Consider the following 26400-nt stretch of genomic DNA (forward strand, 5'->3'; position numbering starts at 1 on the left):
TTGATCGTGCAACTTATACCTGTATTGCGCGAGTGATCGGTTTTCTGCATGTAGTGCAGTGGAATTTTAAAAAATCGGTAATATAATTTGAAAAAGTACTTTATTTGATCTTATTATAATATTTCGCGCCGTTTATATGATACATACATCGCTTTTAACTTCAAAGTTTATACATTTTGCATTCGTCGGTACGTATATTTAGGAATATGGTTAATGTGCCCATATGCATGTACGTACCTTATACTCTATAGCTTATATCTTATTAGCTTTTCGGCGACCTTTATACTTATGCAAATTGATTATACAAGGCGTGTACTTGACCAGCTGATATTTCAGTCTCAAACACCGGTTCAGATTCGAAAATCGCGATGGATTGGTTACAAATATACGTCAAATTATAGAGTTTTGAGTAAGTTGGACGCCTTTGAAAAAAATTTTATTGATCATTGCAAATAATTCCAAAGTGGTTTATAAAATGACGTATAAGATTTCAGACGAGTAAGCGTGGCAATGAACAAATGATAGGGTTTAGTTTCACCGTGTTTGTACAGCGGAAACGTCAGCAGCCTCGTAACATTTCGGACAACGGTAAAACATAATCCACTAGTTTTCATTTTTAATTAAACTATGAAAATAACAGTATAGTAATGTGATGTGCTAATTACCGAGAATTTGTTCAACTTCACAACCACCGTAATGAAATAGCAATAATAGTAAAGGTATTTTTTTTTAATTAGAGTATAAAAATAATATTAAACTAACGTAGTACAATAACATTCAACAGTACATTAAAAAAATCTATGCTTGAATAACTTTAGTCCTGATTCCACTAAATATTACATATTTACAACTTTTATTATTATTCACCTGACAACTCTTTCAAAAATCACTATGTCAGATGGAAACTTGTTAGACCGTGTTTCACTAATCATTTTTCATTAATCTACTTTCTGCACAAATTGTGCAAGAAGAATTTGAAGTAGGATTGATTCTATAAAAAATGATCACACATTTCATCAAATGACTAGCGCGTAATTTTACTTGTTGATTAGTTCGAGTACGTATGATCCACGTTGGTAGAAACAACTTCCATACAGTATAGTTAGGAATGCAGGCTAATTCACAATAAGTTAAAAGTAGCGCTGTGATAAATTCATTCCTCGTTGCTGCCGAAACTCTGAAAAAACATATTTTTGCAGATGAGTTAGAGTTTTCATATATTCAATTCAATTTCGGTTACGTTCTTGAGTGACTTTTATGAATGGCTCAGATGGATTATTAATTTTCAGTGAACAATCAAAGAACCAAGCTTCAAAATTGAAATTACGGAACTTTCAAATGTACCTAAAATTTGCAATATGGCAGAAAAAAGAACAACAGGCTGTTGTTTACAGAGCATTTAACGAATAATATGTATCGTATTTATTTTCACATAATTACATATTCTGTATAATAGAATACTGAAAATTATATTTGGACGTGTATAATCTTATACGTGATATTATAAAGCTTGGGTGCGTAGATAATTGTGCGTATACATATATCATTTTCAGCTATAAAATACATAGAATGAACAAGATAATGGGATATAGATGTATAGGTAGGTTTCACAGTTTTTTTTTCACTTATCACGTAGGAAAGTAAGACTTGTACTTTCGAACTTATGGAAGATGAGACCGCCTATTCGGGTCCGTAATTCTTCACTAGATTTACTCTTTTTCCTATTTCTACGTAGTATCTATTTTAAATAGACATATGAAACGATTTTACTGAGATGAATCGATTCTGTCTATTTCTCACTGGAAGACTATTAGCGAAATCGTTTGGCAATTCGCCACTTTTTTGCAACGGGCATAAAATTATTATCAATTCGAAACAAGTGCGAAAGTTATGGTATCACAGATATGGAACCAAATATACAATGATAAAGATATTACTAAATAAAAAAAACATGGCAATGGTAGAACTGCGAATACAAATACGTAAAAAATCAAAAATAAAACTAGCATATTATAACAATGACATAAGAAAAAATTCTATTCGTTCGATGATCCGAAATAAATCTATGAAAGTTTCGATTAGGTTGGCTCTATACGTATAACAGGGAATGATCGTTAGAAAAATATGAAAATGTGAAACGGTTTAAATTTATGAAGACTTAACGGAGTGTACCTTTAGAGCAGCTTTAAAGCCAATAGTAACGAGAATTCCTAAGCCAAACATAACAGCATGGGGCAAGTATTTAAATCCAGGAATATTTCGCTTCGCGGTCAACATGCCGAGCAACTTCAGTTTGCCATCAGTATATGGGGGATAGCGACACCTGGAATTATTATTCAGAATAAATAATTCAGTATGAACACAAACCTGAGGTTAAATAAAAGCATCAAAGATGCAGAAAAATAAAAATGGAAGGTAATACTCACGAGGCAATAGCCTCTCCCAAACCATTAAACGATTTGATGAGGGCTCCTTTTTTATGTACAAACGTATCAAAGCTGTACTTTCCATGATAAGATCCCATTCCGGAAGCACCGACACCACCGAATGGCAATGTGTCAACTAAATCAGAAAATCAGTTTGAATTACTCGGTGATAAATAAGTTGTCACAGTTAAAAATGCGTATCTCAAAAATGATCTACAATAAGTTATGTCTGGTGCAATATTGAACCTCGCTAGACTATTCTGATTAGTAATTTAATCCTGATTACATTGCAACTAAAGTATGGGTTGGGATGGTGTATTGCCCAACAAAAACCACCAATAAGTAATATGAAATCAAAGCATATCAGTTATTTGAAATAGGATGAATGATTTTTACGCATTGAGAAAATGATTGTCAGTATACCTGCGAGATGTAAGACCGTTTCATTCACGCATACGCCCCCGCTACTTGTATTTTCCAAAATCAGAGATACATCAGCTTCGTTTTTACTGAATATGTAAAGTGCCAGTGCCTTCTCCCTGTACCAAAAACATTCAATAGACACAGTATTATTATTGTGAGGCAGTTTCTTTTCGTCATTGTATTTCAGTCAAACGAGTTTTGCAAAAAGGACGAGATTAAAAAGTAGAGAGTGTATTGATAAACTTGCTTCGTGGTTAAATTCAATTAGTAAAATACAATCATACCGGCTATTAATGAATTTGATGGCTTCGTATGCATTTGCTATGGAAACGATAGGAAGAATAGGTCCAAATATTTCATCATTCATTATTGGGTCCGTTGGTTTAACATCAACCAAGATTGTTGGGGCAATGAATTTCTCAGCAGAGTCTATCTCTCCTCCGACAGCGACTTTACCATTTCCAGACAGAAAGCCAGCTAAGCGTCTTGATAAAAATGTAAATTCTATTATTTATGGTTCTTTGTACAAATCCTTTCCTATCTAGACGATTTGACTGTCAACTGATTTCTAGCCCAAGTATAAAGTATGCCTCACTGAAAATGACGATCGCTGATCATCCGAGTAAGATCTGGACTGTCCTTTGGATTGTCGCCGTACCACTCTTTTAGGACTTTCTTAGCTTCATTAATGAGTGCCTCCTGTACTTCATGAGTACACAATACATAATCTGGAGCAACGCAAGTCTGTCCAGAATTTATACATTTTCCCCATAATAGTCGCCTAGTAGTAATCCCTATGTCTGCAGTGCTGTCTATGTATACTGGACTATAAAAGAAATGTATTATAAAGCTTGAGATAGTTTTCAAAATGGTAGATAGTAAAGAAATTCGCCTAGTCACTGACCTTTTTCCACCAAGCTCAAGCGTCACTGGAGTTAAATACTTGTTCGCAGCATCGCGAACTATTTTTCCAACCATCGTTGATCCCGTATAAAATATATAATCAAATCTTTGCTTCAACAGTTCTGTTGTCTCAGGCACACCACCCAATATCACATGACAGCATTCCTGGAATGAATTTAGAAGCTCGATACAATTTTCTGGAGTTTAGTTTCTTCAAATAGAGCGTTAGGTTAACTTACGTTGTCCAAATACTTTGGAATCAATTCAGCCATAATTTTTGATGTTGCTGAAGAAACTTCCGAAGGTTTAAGAATAACACAGTTACCGGCAGCCATAGCAGCTATCATAGGAACCACCGAAAGTTGGAAAGGATAATTCCATGGTCCAATAATTAGAACCACTCCATACGGATCTTTATATATTTTAACGGAATCTAAAATGTTGACAATCCCTTTCGGTGGCTGAAATTAAACAAAAAAATTTAACATCGATGGCTGTAAGAATGTAATACAAACGACAAAAATCAATAAATCTACCTTCTCAGGGGCTGACCACTCTGCTAGATTATCCAGTAGAAGGATAGCTTCATTTTTTGCAAAGTCTAAGTCCAACACTACGTTCTCATATTTACACTAAAACAAAAATTTTTCTTACTTATCAAAGCAATATAGGGAAAGTAGCTCTGAGTACAGCAGAGTCAGAAACACTTTTACATACTCGTCTCAAATCAGTTGTCAGAGCTGCGTGTATATCAGCAATGTTTTCATCGATCATTTTAATAAATGCTTTCAATTGTTGGATTCTCCATTTCAGTGGGCGCGTCTTACCACTCAGGAACGCGTCTCTCGATCTTTGTACAATCTAGAACAAGAAAGTAATTCGATCAATAGAGTTTTGATCTTCCTTATCTCCGTAATTAAAATATAGTGTTTCAAACTACCAAAGTACACATATTGCATTATACTGGTATTTTTGAAAAAGTATAAACAAGAAAGATGAGATATTGACACATTCCATTCTTTTTATGTATGACTGATTTCATTTCATCATTTAACCGTAACTGGCTAAATCTCAAGTAACTGTGCGGTATATTTGTCTTTGAGAGTTAGCTGCACTGCTTTTAAATAGATGACCATTTCGTTGAGCCGAACAGTCGTGTACTTGACTCTAAAGTAACCGTTGATTGAATATGGATGATGACCTTGGTTATTTGACTTATGCTTAAAATTAACATGTCTATGAGCTGTAACATGTTTTGTTAAAGGAGTGGAATATCGAGTAGCAGCTGAGATCGTATTCATTGAGAAAAAATACAAGAATAACTGAAAATTCAATGGAGTTGTATAGTTACACTTTTATATTGTTGAAGTACAATTTAACTTCGCAATATCGAGATATTAAATTTTAGAGAAAATACGTTAAACTAAGAACAAGTTTTTTAGTCCTTCATTGTCATCTCAAACTGATCAGATGAGCGATAATTATGCAGTAAGACATACATCCTTGAATAAAATGAGGACTTAAGTTGATTAATGAAAGTTTAGGCACTTCTGAAAATGCAAAGTAAACCAACTCACATCAGCGTAGCTTGACATAGTTGGTTGTGCTGTTCCGTTCGCTTCGGCTGTGAACAAAAAAAGAAAAATAATGTTAGAAAATAAATAAAAGATTCGGAATGCATGCGGTAAATTACACGCAGTGCGAGAGTCAACAAACAGTTTGTGAAACGCGTAGGCGTAGAAAAAATTGTTGAGAATTTATTCCGGCTTTCGCAAACAATTGCGATTCAGAATTCAGCTGCAGGAATCGTTTACAGAGTAGTTGTCATCGGAGAAGTAACAATAGTCGGTATAATCCTGAGATTAAAGCAATATTTTTTTTCTCCCGCGGAAATATGTGACTCAAGAAAAGTTCAAACGTATCCTTCGAATAAAATGTAATCGCATAGTTCTCAGAAATCGAACTTGTCATTACCGCGAAATAACTTCACCTCGCCTTCTATTGTTTCGTGAATCAGCTGATCACTGAGCGTCTAGAATGAAAATACGGAAACCGAAGCTAACTTCACACTCATGCATTGCGCACGCGCGATCATCTGCATCGCGACTCTGGAATTGTGGTTCATTGTGAGTCGCTGTAAGCGCGGTTCGTGGAGATTCCCATCCGTAAAACTAATTTTAAAACAATGAAATTAATTAAAGCCCCTGCTCAGCAAACGCCGTTATTGACGGCGGCGGCAACGTTACGAAGATAAAACAGGTCTGCCCTTGATGATTATCTTAATTGCGTGACAACATTCCGTACGTTGATATCACCGCGTATTTATTTGCATGCAATGGGTAAATTCAGAAGACGTCAGTAAATTAATTAAACATTTCTTCGAACGGTGTGTACATGCAGTTTTGAAATTCCATAAAAAAAAAAATATCCCAACCGAAATTATCATGGCCAAGTAAAATCGTAATTTTTTATTAAATTTTAACCGATTAATTTGTGTTTCATAGTTATTTTAAGTTTTTCTTTTTCTTTTTTAATTCTCAGAGGTCAATGCACCTTTGAAGAATTCAAGCTTTGCTAAAATTCTTCCGTAAATTATTACTGTTCGGATGGTTTTTTTATTAGAGAAGCTATGTTGTAACCTAGAAGTTGATAAAAAAAAAGATGAATTGGTTAAGAAGTCAATAAAAAAAAACTACCCTGCTTGATATTTTTGGTTTTGGCTACAGAATTTATGTAATTTTTTTGCATACTTTTCAGAAATATCCAATTCACCGTTTTCATAAATACAGCTGACAGAATGCCTCGCGTATCAGTAATTGTAAGGCCCAAAATGGAAAGGATGAGGGTAAGACTCTAGTCAGATACGCTATACAGCACCATGGTTCAATTCATACATCTTAAAGGTTTGGAAAAATTTTCTCTTGCATTTATAATATGGTTGGGCATTTTGGGGAGTAAACATTGACGTAGATCTTCTCGAAGAACAAAGAAACGTTAAGATTCTCTCGCATACAATCTAATTACACTTGGAGAGTGATTAATGATTAATTACATGAATTTGGTGGCCTGTTCCACTTTGCTCAGGTGTATTGATAATAGAAGATGCACTATATTAAATTAATACGTTTCAGGAAATCAGTAAAATATTTTTAATGTGTAATTATTTCATGATGTCGTAAACATCGTATTACTGGACAATTAGGTATAATACCATATTTCTGCCGGGCCTTAATTAACTTTTTTTCTTCATACGGTGATATAAGAAATCGGTTTCAGTCGTATATGACTTTTTTTGATATCCATGAGTCTTCACGTTGTTGGAGCTTTAGTATTCCCAAAACAAGTTTTTAGAATAATTTCGGTCTATCTGTCTGTCCCGACAAACTCTCCACACGATCACGAAATGTCGCGATTACATTTCTGAAATTTAGACGACTTTACGTTGAATAGTAATAAAGTTATAAATGCAATGGGAAACAATTTTGAGGAAAAAAAGACAGTTTTAATGACATAAGATTTTGATCATACTTGATGGTACTCGTAGTAATTGAATTGGTTTGTAAAATGTTGTAAACTATGCCACAAAAATGACTATACTTGTGATTTGTTTTGGACCGGGTTGCAAATCTATTTATAAAATATTGATTACGGGACGAGCAGAAGAATATTATTACAGCTTGTGCGTCAGAAGTCAGAAATATTATAATTCCGTACAATATTGCAGAAAAACATAATCTTTGTCAAAAATTGACAAAATAAAATTATCGGAACGTAATTGAAAGCATATATTCTAGCCAGAATTTTATGATGACTGGGTATATTGTAATATCATCGCGTGAACTAACCAAATACGTACAACTAGCTCTCGTCACGAAGGTATTGCAAAACCGTAGGAGGTCATTCGTACACTTTGTTCATCACAAATCCTCGCATTGCTTTCCATAGCTGAGTCAAACTTAAACCTTTAAAATCAGGTGAAAATAAAATCATACTTATTATTTCTTCCCAATTAACTAACACCGCGCATGGTCATCCGTGTTCAATGCCAACAACTTTTTCTCGCGACCCATATTATAGGTATGGTAATGTAATTTCTTACAGGTACCATAACGCTTCAACATGCGTACGACAAGCTACAAAATTTTTTTTCTTTCTTGGCTCTTAACCTTCGAAATTAATACACTACACGATGTGCTACTGATACGAAACCCTTCATTTTAATATAACGATAAATTGAGAATTGGATGGTTGGCCAAAACACGAGGAGATTGGGACGATATGAATTGAACGTTTACAATATGGCACAAGTTAAACTTTCATAAAGCCAAAGGTCGGAGTCCGCGATAAGAAAACCACTCGTGCCGTTAATCGAAAAACGAATGCAATTATCCTGGTGCGTGTAATAAAATAATTGTTGAACCACAAAGAAAATTCCAGTAAGCATGCCTGATGCTTGCAATCACATCAAGTTTATTCATGCGGTCAAAGGCCATGGTCATGAAGGTGTAATGAAATCGGCGCGAGGCGACTGCGAAAATACCGATCACAAAATACGCCTCGGGCCTTTTTACTGTATACAACTAACACGATATTATCGCCGGGTAAGTTAGCTTTAAAAGTATAGTCGATAATGTTTTTGCACGTGTCGCAGGTGACGTCAATTTATAGAATTTGTTGTTCAAAGACGCGAGTCGCTTACGGCAGCCGATTGACTTTCTGATTACTGGCACGAGAGAGAAACATTATAACGAATAAATAACTTGATACGGTTGCAGTTATTCATAGCGTAGGTATGATTTATTATTTTTCGCACGCATCTTCGTGTCATATAAAGTGTTAGGTATTTATAACACACGTGACACTGGTATTATTCGTAATTTATTTTTGCGTGCACGGTATTTTAATTGTTGTCACGATTTAACCGTCGGAACATCTCACCGTGAATTCGCAAAGATTCATTTTGATGCGGGGATGGTTCTACGAGAATCCTGACAGAGCTTTGCGACTCTCTAGAGTTTGTTTCTGCGAGTACATCGTTCAGCACCGTGGAGGATTCGATCGATTCGAGTGATTCGGTGCGGAAAACAATTTCTGCCGACATAATTTATAACAATAAATTTTCAACTTCAACAACCGTTGATTTCGTTCGACGATAGAAAGCACCACTGTGTATATGAAAAAACAATGATATAATTTAAATTGAACGGTGGATTAATCCGAGACGTCTGTGACATTTGTTAGCGATTCATCTACATCACTAAATTCAGAGTCCATCGTCCAGGGTCAGATATGTAATTAATGCGATTTCTCCTCGTTTAATTTATACGGTCACTGTGATTTATGGCCCGTCGAAATCTCCGGTTAAAGTTCGAATCCCGAGTCTGGCGCCACGGACCGAAATAACTAGTTTCGATTTTCAATTTGAGAATGTCCGCCTTTCAGTTATGTCCGCAACATTGTAAGTACAATGCTTCACGCACTCCGCGCAATGGATTAGATCTAGCGACGAGACACAGGAAACATTCAACGCAATTTATTAAACAGTAATACGTATAAAGCGTCAAATTATTCACGTGAGAGAAGGCCGGTTATCCGCACCTGCGCAAAAAGCGCTTCAATTGGTCATGAAAACGCTAATCGTAAATTGCCAGTCCAATTCCCATTTTTACTTATTACGAATTGATAACTCATGTATTCTATTAGGTCACGCATATCTGCTCCAATTACCCGTGCTTTATTATAAAGCAAATGCTCTAACTTGTAAGATTTATGTCCACAGTGAATATTGTGGTAAAATTACTTTTTATCAAAGTCACTGACTGCAGTAAATTACACATGATATGTTCGCAGGAATATGTCGCACGTCATTGGCAATATACAAGGAATCATTCGAAATGTACTTGAATTTCCCCCAGTCACATTCGTCGGCAGTACTTATATAACCCCCATTCAAAAGTCTGATTGTTGTTTATAGGAATTTGTCTCGTTAGACAAAAAATATGAAAAATCTAAATAAACCTCGCAACGTGTCTAAGAATCGACGCCAAGATTCCCATGCACCATCTCACGTTCACTTCTTCTCGTGAACTCGATACACTTCGTTTATCTCTATCTGTGAACACTCGTGACGGTTGAGGACTCCGACAAGTCTCTCATGCGAAACTGAAAGCGATATTCAAAACCAGCTTACACTACTTACACACTGTACGCACATATAATAGCTGTTGTCACAAAATGAAACTTGCACAATTCGCAGGTTGAATACCGCACACTCGATATAATCTATCTCACCTGTTATCAATCGGTGCGCCTGGTCCGCCAACGATCAGACTGGAGTTAAGCGTGGGTTTGAAAGCGAGAACGTGACTCTCAAAAAAAGGAAAACACGTCGGCTGACTATCGAAGCGACCGGTTACTTACGAATTATGTCACTGGCCTATGGCAGAGAGTCCGAAGTCTCACAACGAGTGTCTCAAAGCATTCAAAGTATCCGCAGCTCAGCCGGTACTCGCCAGTGTTGATAAGCCAGCGTTGTGAGATCTTTTGAACAATGTCAAATCTTTGTCCGAGCTTAAGTATATATGCACACTGCAGTTGCCAAAAAAGTTACAGCTGCAATATACGTATAAGAATATACATTATGCTTATGCTTGACGCGCTGTTTTATGCAGCGTTGATGCGTATCGATAATCGTACCTATAAAATCTCCGATTAGCATACACGGAGAGTAAAAATCGTTGAATCAAAAAAAAGTAGGCTTCAGTCAACTATGAGCGCTACAGGATACGGGTGATGATGTAAATATCAGGTTGATACAACCTTCCGTGACCTGAACAAATTAAACGATAAACAGTTCTACCGACGAATGACTAATTGGTTTGAATACCTAGAAAGGTGATTAGACGACAAAATATTTAGATTAACGATTTGTATTGCTTAGTTGATTGAAATCATATTTCCCACAAGGTATTTTTTTAGTTTTTTCTCTCTTTTTTTTTTTTTTTTGTATCGAGCACCGACGTTCCCATCTAGATCAAAATAAAAATTTTCAGCCTATTTATGGCAATTGTTACAACTTTCAGACACGAAATCTAATTGTAATCGAAAGCAAGTCTGATGAAACGCATTTTTAGTTTCCGAAAAAATGTGGCTCACTTATGTTCGGGATTCAGACCTACAGTGCTGCCTAGTGTAAATCGCTGTATCGCGAGATTATTATTTTAGTATGAGAATTATCTATCCTGCATTGTTATTTGTAATCGATATAATGTGAAATATTTCAATGTCTCATAGCTAATATACCTGTCTATAATCTTATGCCGAAAATATCGAGATCTGAATATCGTCGGCGTAAATACAGTATTGGTAAATTATGCCCCCTTAAGAATAAATTGGCAGTGAAATTACGACTTGCGTGTTATACAGAACCGGGACTGTCGTGGAAATCGAACATGTGTACGAGGCGCATAAATAATAAATAATTAGCACACGCAGAGCTGCTGGAAAATTCCAGACGTTACCTATACGGTCTGAGAGTCATTCCGGTCTTGCATTGAGCTACTAACTATATATTTGATCGATATACCACGTGTATGATATTATACGGTAATCAATGAAAACGAAAGCGAAGAAAGTGCACGGATAATATATCACATAATTACGAACAATTTTCAAGTGATTTCTTTCATTTTCAGCGTGCTTCCTGATCTTGTTCGACAGAGCGATTAATGATGGGTTGTAATTACTACTTAATCAGTTTGTAATTTCCGCGTTCCCAGTTTTACCGTTCCGTCGACCGTGAAGTTCTAATAATGCAATACACCTTGACAAATAGAGCGAGCTCAAACCAGAGTACCCGATCAATAATAATTTAGTAATTTAATAATAATACAACACACGAATTTGGATATCTTTTGGGTCAAACTTAAGCTTTCAGAGTATGTTTTGAATGTGTAACGCACGGACGTTTTATTTGTTCTTTAGTAGTTTTCTTTGTTTTCTTAAACGCGTCTCTTGATTCCTCTTATAAAGTTCACATCGATCTTGCTAATCAAATATCTCTAGAGGTGTTGAAACCTGCGCAAATATTTATAACCCGTGATGAATACAGGATTATCGCCAAGTTGCTCTATGGCGAAATTTCCGTCGGAATAGTGTATTTAATGAATTCAATAGCCAGGTTGTGAAAACAAGAAGTTGTTGACATTGGATAGAGTTAAAAATAATATAAAAACACTCTGGTTTGATGCCATGGAAACACGAAGCGCGGGAAAAACATTGTATTAATTATCATATCTGACAAGCAATCAACAAGATTTCAAATGCGCTGCTGATGAAGAAACGATAAGTGCTTAACATCAAACAACGAAGCTTGCAGTTTAATGATATTGTTGAGTGGCGCTAATATTATCAATTCAAAATCTGAATTCAACCCTACCTTGTTGGCAGGTATTTAATCTGCGATTCTTCAATTTGGCGGCTTGAACCTCGACCAGGCTTGTGTAAGTAAATACAGACTGTGTATTGGAATCGCAAACCAGTGAGCGTAGATTATACAAAACTGATCAAAGAGAGCTACGTTTTTCATTGGGTCGTGAGGTATCGCTGATGACAATAAAATGTACATTTCTCGCTATCGGCAAGCTGACGGCGACAGGGATAATCTGTAATAATTAATTGATAATTTACTCACAAGTTTCACCGACTTGTAGAACGATATCCGTAGGTTGTAACAAATTCACTTTAGACCCGTCGACGTTTCGTGCAGATTCATGCTCGCTGTCCGGACTTTCACAGGATGAAAAGTCAATCCTGTAGTTGGGAACTGCGCGAAGGTCTGTAGGGACAGCTCCCGCCAAGTCAACCACGGTGCTGTAATCACCCTGAAAGATCATTCGATACACAAGGTCTCAAAATACGAAGTACGTAATGCTGCAAGTCGGATCGAACACCTTTGAACGGGGAACAAAAAAAGTCTCACTGAAAGTACGTACGCGCGACGAGTTCCTCAATATTCCAGCCTCCATGAGTGATCGGCTACTAAAGATTGCAGCTTCAACTAACAAATTTAATATGGCGGTCGACTCTAATGACTGGGATGAATGACAGTCGTGTGTTTTAATTTTAACCTTCGGACCTTATTTTAATTTATAATCCCCACAAGCTGTGTCGTTTATCAACTCGTATAAAAAGTCACAGTAACAAGTCGCATTTACACGTATGCACGTATGGCTACGGTATATTGTTATATGCCGATACTTGGTCGGGCCGCGGTTCGATTGCTTGTTCCGTGATGTAAAAAATCCGGTACACATCTATAACGCGAACACGTTTCCCCGTGCAAGTGCATAAACACACAACTGCAGATCCGACTCCCTCTCTTTATATCCGCGATTATGTGAACTAGAAAGTCTGCTCAGACAAACTTTCATACTGTCAACCTGAGCGAGTTACGCTCCCGATCATCGCTCATGTAACAGCAAAGACGAGGGCGATTTTTCCTAAATTTTTATCATATCCGTTAGCGTCAATTCGCAACTACGGTACAACTGTTCGGAACGTTACGTACTCACCATGCTTGCACTTGCGGGGAAAAAACGCCAACTACGCCCAGAGTAACACTTAGATGATTCGAGTCAGCACAAGTTTGCGTGTTTTCCAGCAGTATAAATATTGCGACAAAGCTCACTTGTGCTCACTTTACACACGAATATTATACGTATAACGTTGAGCATTCGCCGGTACGGACGCGTTAGAAACCTGATCTTTGCTTGCAGGGATCGTATATCGTATAGTTATCCTCCGTAGAATTATTTACTGCCTCTGGCGAAAACGGTTTCTGCTGTATCTTGAATCGGCGGTTGCTCTCGCAGGATACTGCTGCCGAGGATACCTGTGTGAACACTTTTTATGCTTGGAACCCTCCAGAACTTCTTCGCATTCGACTATAACAGCATTTCATGTTTTATTGCCCAATATATTTATTTCATCTACTCGATAATCGTTTTATTCATTTTATCTTTAGAGATAAATTTTGCCGAAAGTTAAGGCATTCGCGAATTCATCCAGCCACCTATAGAGTGTGTGAATGGTAATGGATGATGTTTTGTATTTCGATTTATTTATTGAACTAAAGATTGAACAGTGGATTTTCTGGGCACACGACATTCTCGAGGAATACTTATTATATATATGCTACTATCAAGTAATTGGGACAACATCTTTTTTCCAACATATATCTATATTAGGCTGGTCCTGATTTAGGGTGTTTTAGAAAATTCCTGCGGACAAGGTGGAAAAAAGTTTGCAAAAAAAAATCAAAAAAAATTTACGCAAAACTTGAAGCCTGTAGGTCAACTCTAAGAACTGCCTCCAAGGCAGTGAAATTTCCCATTTAAATAACGTGGGAATTCGAGCTTACTACATTCTTTTTTTTTCCCCGTCTTAATAGTGCTTCGAAAAATCTGAAATTTGGTTTACGTCTTCCCTGTAGTCATAGGTATTTAAAAAAAAAAGGCTGATTTCCAGCGATAAAATTTTCGAAATCCCAGAACCTCAAAGTTGTGTTTCGTCCGCAGGAATTTTCGAAAACACCCTAAATAAGAACCACCCTAATGTATATGTATAATTGTATATGTATATATATATATATATATTTTTTTTTTTTGAAAAAACCTTCTTGTTGATGTCTTTTTTAATTTGAATGATTGACAACATCGGTACTACCTGCAATCCGACTGATTGAAATAAGAGGTTGTTTTTCTAGGGAAAGTTAGGGCCGAATTATCTTTCATTGGCAAAGTAGTGATGATATAAATTATGCATTTAGTACATTACATCGGTGATAGTGAAACATGTGTATTTTGACACAACTGGATGTATGCTATCACTATCTGTACGACTCTTCTATACGACTCTTGGGAATAGACTAGACGACGATTGCTATAATTGTATGTTGGAATAGACTATCGGTGAAACGATTAATTGATATTCACAAATTATTAAATTAAAATATCACTACATTCTTTTATCAGCGACACAAGAATATGTGAGGAGGCGTTATTGACGAAATTGATATTAAGAAGTATTCGAGTATCAGCCACTGCAGGTTACTCGACTCGTAATTTTCGATTTGTGTTCATTTGTGCGTAAGAATTTTCGAAAATTTTTACGAAAAACATAACTTTCCCCAAAACTTTCCATGCCTGATAGACAAACGACTTATATTGCTCCAAAGGATACGCGTATACATATGTCCATGTGAAATAATTTTATTCCTCTCGCTTTCCTTAAGAATATATTGACCACAACGAAAATGCCTGTTTATGTAACAACGAAGCAGATTGTCATGCATTGACATTGCATGCAGACATTGGCCCCGCGAAAAATTGAACCAATAAACAAAATCCAGTAATCGATAAAAAAAGAAAACCTACATCAATATTGAATGGGGTACGCTGAATAATCGCAAGGAGCTAGAACACCACTTTCATGACTGATATCTGATAAACTGCCTCAAAAAAAATTGTTGACAGATTCGACTAAGGTTAAGTAGAATAATTAAAAGCCTTGATATAGGACAAGAACCCGAAGGTTAAGTAGAATAATTAAAAGCCTTGATATAGGACAAGAAACCGAGTCTATTCAGCCTTTTGCTTCTACTGCAAGTCACTCAGCTGGTTCGGGAACAAACATGGATTGGTGAATTATTACACAAAATCAACGAAAATTTAGAAACGCTATTCATCGGTAAATAAAACCTATAATAGTTAAGCGAGACGTGTTTTTTGGAGGGCCATTCAGAGATCAGACGTATATGGTTATAAAATATAACGGTTTATTCATTTGTTATACGAAAAAAATATCTGTACATGTATGATATCAGTTTTCAGAAGAACAAAAAACAACAACATGCATATCTATCATATACCTACGTATGTGCATACATGATACATGTATATCATCATATGCATAATACTTTCGTTTCCAAATTGATTATAATTTTGAAAAAGGCACTGTACAAAATGAGCGCTGCCAACTGGGTTTGCAATATTAAATGCATGGCGTGTGTAAAAATCGATTTATGTTTCAGACTTTTAGTCAAGGTTTTTTATTGCAGCGATTTTCATATGAGCTATTCAAAAGCTAACCAGTCATTCTAATATATAAATATTTAATTTAAGGTCAATTGGATTGGTTAGCGCAGAACGACATAGACTTATACGCAAAAAATATAAACGTCACGACTACTACGTGCCGATTCTTAATTACTATATAATATGTACAAAGAGCTGCTTGCGCCGAACACAATTCGATACAAATATTTAGTTCTCGCATATTTTTGAACAGCTTCAATCATATTTATAAATACATCTGATCGTCGTTCACAGGCAGAAACAACATTTTGGTACGTACATTTACTCTCTACTTTTAGATTTTTCGCTGTAAAACATTTTTGCCAGGTTCAGTTGCAGATGCGATAGAAGGTCACGCTTTGATGAGGAACGATATGAAAACTTTATCTAATTTTTTTTATTAGTATCAATACCAATCCTTGAACCGTTCGACTGCTTTCTGCCATAGTTCTACTATCGCCTGATAATCCTGTTGCCTTTCGCGTTTTGGACTGAACACTTTCTCCACTTCACGAAGTTGAAGTAATTCTTCTCTGCTATTCCACACACCTACGCATACACAAGTGAATTAGAAGCTTATATCGCATACAGTTCTATGTAACACGTATCAGATGTTGCTTGAACCCCAATTTATAAAAATTTAGAACGGTCATGCGCTCGCATTTTTGACGTTCATTACGTAGAATCGCAACCCACAGTAACGGTGTTTGATGATTGTGCTATTTTAACAGAGGAACGACTTACCAAAGGATAACCCAGCCAAAAATGCAACGCCTAAAATAGACATTTCGCTGCTTATGGCGCGTTCGACTTGCAAACCAGTCACGTCAGCAAGTAGCTGCATCATGAAATCGTTTTTCGAGACGCCACCGTCAACTCTGACGATTCAAAATTATCGCAAGTTATTTCGTGTTTATGCAATATACCGTATAGATTCAAAATATAATGCTTTTTGCAAAAATCTTGGCTAACATAATCCAAATTGACTTTGTGCCATGTAATTACGGCATGGTTTATTATACGCACCTTATCCTGTGATATGTAAATTCTGTTTCCTGCTGGAGAGACTCGTATATCAGAAGTATCCTGAATACAATACTTTCCAGGATCGAGCGAACTAGATGCGCCTTGCTAGACGTAGGCTTCACTGCGAGGAAACCCGCGGCCGCTGTGTGATCATTGATCGGTGCCTGTCGATGCAGGAAATAGATTATTCATTTATTAAGTATTTCAATTAGAACAGGTATAATCTACGTCAGCAACAGCAGTAATTAGTGAATTGCCATTGTCGACGTACGAATTGCAACGATGCTTGTATTATAACGCGGATGTGAAATAAAAATTTAGGACTCACTTGCAATCCGCTAAACGCGGGGATAAAATAAACTCCATCGGAGTCTTTGACGGATTTTGCTAGATCAGACGTTTCCTCAGGCTCGTTAATTATTCCTGTAAATTTCAAGATTGTACGACAATTCGTATACAAGTATACTGTCCTCTTATAAAGTTTGATCAGATTGACTATCTCAGAAGACATGTAACGCACATTTTCTCAATTCGTTTACGCAATCAAGTCGCATAATTACATCTGCAATTAATGCACCTATCGGAAAATTGGATGCAAATATTGAAACAGACAGTAAGTTATCGATGCATTTAAATGGTTAATCTTCACCCACCAATGGACTTGGCCCATTCGATAAGGGAACCCGTGTCGTTCGATGCACCTTCGACCACGTAGATCGTTTCTGCTCCTAATCGCCAGCCCACGAGCGGATAGAGTCCTGCATAAATTTGAATAGTTGTAAGTATCGACGTTAAAATAGGAACGGGAAAAACGTGGCATAAAGTTTTCACCAGTCAAAGAGGCGTGAGGATTAGTGCCTGTGTTAACATTCACGAAGGTCCCCGTTCCCAAGGTGATCTTCAAATCCCCTGGCTGAAAACTGGTCGATCCAAACAAGGAGGCTGCCTGATCTGCCATCTGCGAAACGTGAATTGAAAATTACTATCAAATGAATTCGTTAAAACTTATGTAGATATACCCATAAGAAAAATATGCCGCTGACCGCATGTTTCAAATTACACGAATTAAAACAAAATCAGAAAGTGATGATTGATCACGTGTCAAATCATTTACGATGAGATTGAAAGCGTTTCTCATACTCTGCAACGAAGTGCAGCTATTCGAACGCTTTATCCAAAAACAGTGTTATTTCCTCGAAGATGTACTCACCGAGCAACGAATTGGTATTTCAGCCCCGAACAAATTCTTTGGGACGTTACCGAAATTCCCAGCGGTGTCGACTACCTCGGGGAACATGTGTCGGGGCAGTTTGAACATCTTTATAGCCCAGCCTGCCCATTGCATCGTAAAAGGATCGAAGAGTCCGGTGGCGGAAGCGCTGGATGCGTCGGTTACATGTTTACCTGAATTATATTTTACATTCGTGAGTAGTGAGCTGGAAAATGAACTATTTTATTTGTTTTGCAATTTGAGTCGCAGTGGGGTAGAATTATTCCACGCTCCAAGGAGATCGAATCAGATCTTGACAATACGTTCATGTAGCGATTCAGGATCACTGATATATTGGTAATAACGATTAGAAGTATGCCAACCTGTAAATTTGTAGAGAAGCCAGCAATCTACTCCTCCGAACACCGCTTTGCCTCCCATCGCAGCTTCCTTCAGACCAGGCACATTGTGTAACGCCCAAGTCAACCGCAACGTCGTCTAACAATGAAAGGTAATTATAGGTATATCATGAAATACATTCATGAATATGGTATCCCAAACTCAGCTTAAAATTGCTTCGGAAATGCTGATGTAGTTAACGTCGTGTGCCGATCAGAGATTCCACTTTTATAAGATAAATACATTGTACAAAACTGTCGTTGGCGGGACTAACGAGAATTTATATTCTACACAGAGAATAGGTATGATTTCAATGTCAAATTTATATTTATATTCATTGGAATACTAATCAAAGCAAGCGGACGTGACATTTTCACGTATCATTTACGTCGAGAATAACCTTGCGTTAAAAAAACTTAATATTAATTCGCCAAATACTGTCCGGCAGTAGTATTCAAATTTACGTATCTGAGGATTAGATTATACAAGTTGCTTGAAATCTGCTAAGTGATTTTATGCGGATCATTTTAATTTAATTAACGGTAAAACCACTCGGGGTTACGTAATTTGTTTTTATGCCGAAAACGTGAGATCTTTGTAAGTACGCTGCGTTACGTGAGTCGATAATACTGAAAAAATCGAGATTGGTATAACGTACTTACTCATATATCCCGTCCATCCGAGCGTACTAATATTGTATATATGTACCTGAGTATTCATTAGCTTCAAGACGCTGCCAGCTAGGAAACGTTTACTCCCAGAAATCATGTAGAGAAAATGTGCACCGGAACGCAACCCCTTCATTGTTAAAGAAGAGTTCCAATCCTTCACCATTTGGTCTGCTCGCAAGTCCTTCCAGGTGATGAAACTGCATCGGATTTTTAATAACAGGTAAATTCAGTAGAGTAGGAATTTTATTCGAGAACAAGGCCAGTTTGTAAAAGAATTATAAAAATTTTGAAGATCACAACGTACTTGTGATAATGTTTCCCTGTCTCGCGATTCCATGTTGTGAAGCTGCCTCGCTGTGTCGATATACCAATGCAGGTTATCTGATTAGCTTCCAAGTTTGCATCTGTAGTGAAAAATTTTTATTGGTATAATAAATGTTCCGCCAAGTGTTTCATTTTAAAGTCTGTTGAACCGATCGACAGTAAAAAAATTAGAAAAAAACACCTTGCAAAGCATCTTTCATCACTCGAATTATAGTCTCCCATAATCGGTCCGGGTCGATTTCTACATATCCGGGTTTCGGATATATTATTTCCACCTGAAAAAAGTTTTACGATTAAGTTTAATGCAGCGGTACTTTGCATAATCATCTAAATGTAATTTCGAAATCCGAAAACTTGTCGTAACCATAACAACTCAACATTCTTACATCCTACTTTCTCATGTAAACAAAGTGTTCTTAAAGTTCCGACAAGTATTTGACTGATATCTAACCGTAGATTCCTATAATATTAAAGCACGTTACTGAGAACATTTGCTTGAATTATAGATTTGCGCTGAATAATCAAGTATGGATATAATAATTAAACATAGCTTGCATCGAGTTAGGCGCGCTGTACAAAAGTATTCGTACGAACAGCGTGTTCGCAGCTTCAGCCACTACGCTTTAATGTCAAGCAGATTGATTGTGAGACCGTTACTGTAAAATATATCTAACAGTACTACATGGATCTCGCGCCCACATCGCTACTAATAAAAGCGTCTGTGCCAGTCATACATTCATCCGTCTTTCTATCGTGGTATATGATTACATCACGCTGACAATGAGTGCAAGGTTTGATAACGGCAGTCCATTCATCCACGTTATATTATTCCGGATTGTTTTCTGTGTTGTTTTGTTTATTTATTTCAATTCAGACGTGCAGCTTTGATGGTTACAAGAAATTAATTTTTTCTTCAAACAGATACAATTATTGCGGACTAGCGAGAATCGGCCGAAAGTTGCAATGGTCAAAAGCAGTTTATTTACTTTACAGTCACCATCTATTGACACTCTAATATATTCTGAATAGAAGCCTCCAAGTTTTATTGCAGTATATAAAGTTGACGTTGTAATATGAACCGTGTGTATGTATACTTAATCAGTTTCGCAGCAAAGTCAACAGAAATGTTGGACACAAGGTGCTTTGAATTTAGTTCTCTACAACGATCAAGTAAATGTATGTTATTCTCGTGGGACATAGATTCTCAGTAACGACGCTCATTCTTCTCAGCTTACGCTGACAAAGGAGTCACGAAAAATTCAGTAAACACTGAATAAGGTGCAGAAATATTTGCAGAACTATTCTGATCCACCTGTGTTGCATACTAAAATCTGGCAGCTTATACATTTGTATATAATTTCAGTATTATATAATCAATTACTATAATTATTATATATACCGTCTTATCGCGAACCGAGGCTTGGCAGTTTAAAAGTAATTACGTATAGCTTGAATCTAAATAAACGTTACTATATATTTTCACTAGAAGACATTTGTAAAGAATGCGGCCGTTGAAAACAGATTGTTTATATTCATGCAATTTTTGATCTGAATACGTATTTACCGCTCCAGTTATAGCGTACAAAAAGAGGCTATTTTGTCGATGCGGTTAATTAAAATACAGCAGTAGTGAATTCCGTCGCAATAATCACGAAACAATGGTATTCGAAAGTACGAATAAGTCTTTTTTGCAACTGAAATGCGCGTTGTGTATAATTGCGATATACGTGTAACGAATTTCACCTTTAGAGTGATATTATTGCTTATTTCCGTAGCAAATTTGTCGATTTTTACACCGAAAAATGTAACAGAATAAATTGAAAGGAACATTAGCATTTATTATACGCACTGTTATGAATTATGAATAATGAAAATTATTATTTAGGTCACTGTTCTGATATCAGGCACAGATATTGCCAGATCTAGATAATTGATGGATCTCTGTGTAGATGTAATAATTTATCACCCAAGATTCGAGTGCTGCACTTACGTAACTAATAATAAACTATATAAACAATTAGATATATCGCGATCCTGCACAGAAATGTGAAGCTAATTCCGTGTTGGGTTTAACACTTTTAATTCATCTAGATGTATTGTAATAGATCAAACCTTTTCCGATGCAGCACCAATGGTTCTCACATTCTTGTCTATGATGTGACATCGAACAGTCGTCGTCCCAACGTCAAGCGCCGCGACGTATTTTAACATTGTCGAACTTGCCATTTGGCTCGAGACATCTATCTGGAAAAGAAAAATTGATGAAATTGTCAATGCTTTTCAAAAGAACCTCCATCCGTGGAACATCGAGCGTTTAGTACCAATTCCGCTCGCCAGGTCCTCGGTTCATGAACAAAATTTTTCGTCCCATGTGCCGTGTGATCGAAGATTTACAGCGCACCGCGTTCTCACAGCTGTAGTGCAGACCATAGTGTAAGAATATACTTTATGCTCTAAACGAAGATGCGGAGTAGCAAAGTCACGTGACAAGCCCCCCACGTGACGTCACGACAATGATAGTTAAATGTAATGACGTTATGTGCGGACGAAGCGGCTGTGGATGCGCAAGAACACACCTTACATACTTATATTATGGTGAAGACGACACGAGGATCGGACCACTTTATAATGCAGGATTGGGATTTACAGCTGACTGTCGAAGCTGTCGAATCATACGTATGTCAAATGCGCCAAGTCTACAGGGCGCTGACTTACCGACGTCCGTGTTCGATACGCAGAATATGCCGAGTGAGTATTTTGTATCGTTATAAATAATTATCTCGACCACCGCGATCAGCTCGGTTCGACTAATACCGCATCTCAAGTCGGGCTTCGACAGCTCGACAATCTCTGTTGCGGTTTATTACGGCCGCGTAGAAACGATGCAGAGTCCCTCGCACACGCCAAATCCTGCGCATGTGCCACGCGTAGCGCGTTACCCACGATTGTTTGAAACTTGACTTGCGTTGGGCTTATTTATAGACGACTGGCCAGCATGATCTGCGGCAAAAACGAGCTCATTCCGGTCAATCCGGTTTTCTTGTTTTTAATAAGTCGATGTAAGAGGAAAAACAGAGCAACACAAATTTTTTCTTCGAAAGGGTCACTTTTATTTACCAAAAGAAACGTTATGACGTATAATGCTGAATTGTCAAAAAAAAAGTCAGATATTGGAAGATGTGTACAATCAGATTCGTTATCAACAGCTATTAGGCTAAAGAGTAAGATCTTGAGTCGGAAAATTAAGATCCTTTTTTATTTTGTTCGGAACGGATAATAAATCAATTCTCACAAGATCTTGGAATATGATAACTCAAAATGTAAAGATTTACAAACACAAGTGTCGACTTCTTTTTTCTTAAATTTATGTGAAATTTTCATCTACAATAGCTATTTTACTGGCGATTTAACACCTCATAAACTAGCTGCTGTGCCAAATCAAGCATACCGTGGTTTTCTTTAAACTTCATACTTCTTTTGTAGAGATGCAAGTTCATCCTGTGATTTATGTTCAGACACTTCACAGTATTTGAAAATCGTTTTCAAAGCTGTAAAAGATTATTGTATATAGAGAACAATCATTTCCGTAATGTGTAGCTGCTTACAAACATCTTACCATTTTTATCAGCAGTAGACATGAACATAGTAAGAGCACCGAATCGCTTTACTTGTGCAAGGTCTTCGAGATATCGAAATAGTGGCTTTTTTCTGTTTATAAATTCAGTTGACAAAATTGTTAATATCTCACTGAATGTATCCGGTTCCATAGAGTCTTTAAATAACTTGTGTATTGTATCTACAGGCATTTGCTAAAAGAATATAAAAAATAAGTAACAATGTGTCGAATTGATCATTCGGACTGCTAAATCTTGTAGAATTATCGTCAAACGTTACCTCCAAGTAGAGGAAGCGAAATTCCGGGTCCTTATTTTTTTTCCAATTCATGAAAAATTGTACCGTAGTTCTTGGCACAGGTGGTAATTCAACGTGCTCGAGATTTGTTGGTCTAACTGTATCGTGCTCAACTTCTTGCACTGGAATTACTTCACTTATAAGTGGCTCTATTTTCTTGACGGTACCTTCTATATTGCTGTTCCTGGATTCTGTTTCTTTAACTTCTATTCTTCGTAGCGGTTTCTGAAAATTTTAACTTAACAATTTCTCGTTTCATTTAATTTAGTAGATATTTATTGGGAATTACGAGTATCGACAAATCAAATGGCTTTGTTGTTACTTGTCCCAGCACCTACTTTAGATCTTTGGTGAGGAGGTTTCATGACCGGTTGTATAATAGCGACATCTTCTCCTTCTCCCAATGACCAACAGGGAATTTTTGGTTTTGGAACTACTGAAGATGTGGGCTCTATATTCTGAGGCTTTTTAACAGGACCACCACATAGTTTTTCCCCAATTTTCTTTTCAATTGGTGTATCATCAGTAAGATCAGATTGTGATACAAGTAAGGGCTAAAAATATAAGATTTTTATGCGGACTGTTTCACATTTTACGAATTTCCAATACACCCATAGACAATTGCAAATCAAAACGTTAAATTTTCGGTCATTTTTCACCTCACCTTTGAGCTTTCGATTTTTTTTTTCACTAATGTCAACATTTTGCTGGCATCCTTGTTTGATGGATCCAGTTTCAACACTTTTTCTAAATCCTCCATTGCCTCTTTATATTGCTTCAGTTCTTTTCTCGCAGTGGCTCGTCGATGATAGGCTTTTACGTAAAGTTCATCGAGTTGAATAGCTGCTGTGCAGTCAGCTTCTGCCGAATATAAACTAGTAGAAAACAAATTTCTCTTGTTATCGAAGATATCAAATGCCAGCTTATTACGCTACTCGAATAAATCGTCCACAACTGAAAATCGCAAGCAATCCAGAGTTTTGCACTTTGAGCACAGAGAACTCACTTGTCCATCTTGAGATGGCAGAGTGCTCGATTAGCGTAGAACACAGCATCGTAGGGAAATACTTTAATTGCTTCATCGTAAGACTGAACCGCTTGGCTCCACTGTTGTTTTTTGACAAAAACGTTCCCTTTCTCTTTATGAGCTACTGCTTGATTGTGATTTTTTTCAAGTTCTTCTTTGGACAATTCCTCGTCTGATGATTCGTGTTCTTCCTGCCTATCCAATTCTTCACAGGCTTTGTCCTGGAACGTCAGCAAATTCAAGGTAAAAGAGCTCAAAATTGATCTACAGACAATGCGAAGCTAGTGCTTTGATTAAAAATTTTCAACTTTAAACTTGTGACATTTACCACATCAAATTTATCCCACGAAGTGTAATCTGACGACTTGATCCGTTTCCTATTTGCCTCATTCTCTGTTGTCTTTGGCTTAACTTGTTTGGCAGCGCTCTTTTTACGGCTTCTGATTGGCGGAAGTACCTTTCAGCCAAAATAGCAAGCGCGGTTGAATTAAAAAGCTAATTGATTCCTCCTTAACTCAAACGACATAACCTTGTAATAATAATGAAATAGTAATTCAGAAAAATATACCCGATCCCCCGATGCATGCAAAAGCTCAGAGTCTTTACGCTTCATTTGTTCTTCCCAGTTTTTCATGTCGTAAAATTCGCTCTGCAGATCGGAGGAATTGTCACGGACCTGCTTTTGCAGCAGTATTGACCTGTCCACCTCCATTATACCTGAAATATAACCGATTTCAGAATTGGAGATTCATGTACGTGTTGAGTCTCCAAAATTGTTCTTTATATTTTGTTCCATTTTTGCTCAGGTCCCTAAATTTTGTTTCTATATTTATTTGTTAGAACTGATTCTCTATTTACATATCGTAAAAATAACTCTCAACTATTTGAATAAATGTTGATTCCGAGTAAATAACATATAGGCAAAACAACAATTTATAGGTTATGATTTGGTAGTTTTTATGGAATTTTACTGACGCGCCTGAGTAGAAGATTAATATCGCGTGAATTTTGATGAAAGGTTTGCGTGTCACGCTTGTTTAACTGCTCAGTTGCTGAATTTCTTTCAAATCCCGAATCCCAAAATATCTAAGTTTTCGGTTTTTTGTCTTTTGAACCGACTGAACTGACTCAGCGGACTCAGCTGTGGATATCATAGAGTTATAGAGTCTATGGTCGTAAGACCGTGGAGGCGACTCGACTCAACCATTGATCAAAGATTTAAAGATGGCATGCAAAGTCCGATTCGTTTGGCGGGTAATTTGAAGAATTGCGATTTAGTGCTTCGCGTTCACCGTATGAAGCGTTATTTAAACTTTGAATAATTAAACATGACATTGATAGAAGAAAGAAAAGAGGCGACCCGGTAGTTTCTTTATCATCGGGAGCTGTTTAACACGCAATCCCCTAAGTCACAAATTTTAATTAACTGTTTTCAGTCAACGAACACGATCACCAAACTCCGAAGGAAGACAATACGAATAGAGGCGCGTACGAAATTGACGATATATTATGTAATTGTCCTCGAATTAAAAATATACCTTATTGCATACTCTGTTGCATCACTTGCAACTTACGAAGGGTAGTAAGAATGCACTAATGAATAAATCGACTAATGGTATCGGGTCATTGTCTAATTAGATAATTGTTGGTGAACTTTAGAAGATTAACGTATACATATGACTGAAAAATGTAGTTACGACTTGCTATTACATTCCGCTTTGCTGTCTATAATTTCTTCGTCGTTTTTCTTTATACAAACAACAAAGTGTATATTTATGTAATTCATCTATGGCCGGAACAAGATGTATTTGAGCGAAATGCTATGGATGACCATTGAAATCGGACTAAAGTCACTCGTATCGTGGCGGACCAAGTTGCAAGGAATTGGGTCGAATTTAATTTATGGTAAGGAAAGTCTTTATCGCTGGCAGTTTTATTATTCAAT

General features: G+C 36.8%; 4 protein-coding genes across 31 annotated transcripts in view; 1 reads left to right on the forward strand and 3 right to left on the reverse strand.

Moving 5' to 3' along the window:
- Positions 1-26400, forward strand: part of LOC107221739 (bestrophin-2) — a 36644-nt gene that overhangs the window by 1511 nt on the left and 8733 nt on the right. For 5 of the 21 annotated variants that reach the window (XM_046735419.1, XM_046735299.1, XM_015660849.2 and 2 more), the window contains exons 1-2: positions 22174-22264; positions 26258-26360. The exons of 2 other annotated variants lie outside the window; for them this stretch is intronic. The gene's annotated coding sequence lies outside the window, so the exon portion shown is untranslated. Of the gene's footprint in view, positions 1-6637; positions 6656-18316; positions 18337-18519; positions 18634-19289; positions 19413-22129; positions 22265-26257; positions 26361-26400 lie in introns of those variants that run through there. 14 more of the 21 variants (XM_046735960.1, XM_046735250.1, XM_046735688.1 and 11 more) reach the window with 14 other exon arrangements.
- LOC107221740 (aldehyde dehydrogenase, dimeric NADP-preferring) lies at positions 84-12900 on the reverse strand. 5 transcript variants are annotated; one of them, XM_015660850.2, is made up of 13 exons: positions 12746-12900; positions 12445-12634; positions 5330-5376; positions 4470-4613; positions 4289-4384; positions 3992-4213; positions 3754-3917; positions 3445-3675; positions 3134-3334; positions 2850-2965; positions 2427-2562; positions 2173-2323; positions 84-1177 (listed from the first exon to the last, which is right to left on the reverse strand). In XM_015660850.2, exons 1-13 carry the CDS (start codon positions 12776-12778, stop codon positions 1154-1156), a joined length of 1755 nt encoding a protein of 584 aa, XP_015516336.1. In that variant the 5' UTR covers positions 12779-12900; the 3' UTR covers positions 84-1153. The 5 variants fall into 5 exon arrangements, with proteins under 5 accessions (XP_015516336.1, XP_015516340.1, XP_015516339.1 ...); XM_015660854.2 differs by lacking the exons at positions 12445-12634; positions 12746-12900 and adding an exon at positions 10173-10316; XM_015660853.2 differs by lacking the exons at positions 12445-12634; positions 12746-12900 and adding an exon at positions 10044-10184.
- On the reverse strand, positions 15567-21760 carry LOC107221742 (putative glycerol kinase 5). 3 transcript variants are annotated; one of them, XM_015660860.2, is made up of 12 exons: positions 21629-21754; positions 19698-19791; positions 19497-19596; positions 19230-19389; positions 18506-18620; positions 18123-18316; positions 17744-17870; positions 17566-17670; positions 17241-17335; positions 16913-17076; positions 16631-16764; positions 15567-16435 (listed from the first exon to the last, which is right to left on the reverse strand). In XM_015660860.2, the coding sequence occupies exons 1-12, from the start codon at positions 21740-21742 to the stop codon at positions 16293-16295; spliced, it is 1545 nt and encodes a 514-aa protein (XP_015516346.1). In that variant the 5' UTR covers positions 21743-21754; the 3' UTR covers positions 15567-16292. The 3 variants fall into 3 exon arrangements, with proteins under 3 accessions (XP_015516346.1, XP_046593179.1, XP_046593223.1); XM_046737223.1 differs by lacking the exon at positions 19698-19791 and having other exon boundaries at positions 21629-21760; XM_046737267.1 differs by lacking the exon at positions 16631-16764.
- LOC107221743 (RNA polymerase II-associated protein 3) lies at positions 22609-25594 on the reverse strand. 2 transcript variants are annotated; one of them, XM_046737382.1, is made up of 9 exons: positions 25435-25594; positions 25024-25172; positions 24784-24912; positions 24435-24676; positions 24093-24303; positions 23767-23982; positions 23411-23653; positions 23133-23325; positions 22609-23064 (listed from the first exon to the last, which is right to left on the reverse strand). In XM_046737382.1, exons 2-9 carry the CDS (start codon positions 25165-25167, stop codon positions 22976-22978), a joined length of 1467 nt encoding a protein of 488 aa, XP_046593338.1. In that variant the 5' UTR covers positions 25168-25172; positions 25435-25594; the 3' UTR covers positions 22609-22975. The 2 variants fall into 2 exon arrangements, with proteins under 2 accessions (XP_046593338.1, XP_015516347.1); XM_015660861.2 differs by having other exon boundaries at positions 25431-25594.

This window comes from Neodiprion lecontei, chromosome 1, assembly GCF_021901455.1.
Source record: "Neodiprion lecontei isolate iyNeoLeco1 chromosome 1, iyNeoLeco1.1, whole genome shotgun sequence".
In the NCBI taxonomy this organism is placed as follows: domain Eukaryota; kingdom Metazoa; phylum Arthropoda; class Insecta; order Hymenoptera; family Diprionidae; genus Neodiprion; species Neodiprion lecontei.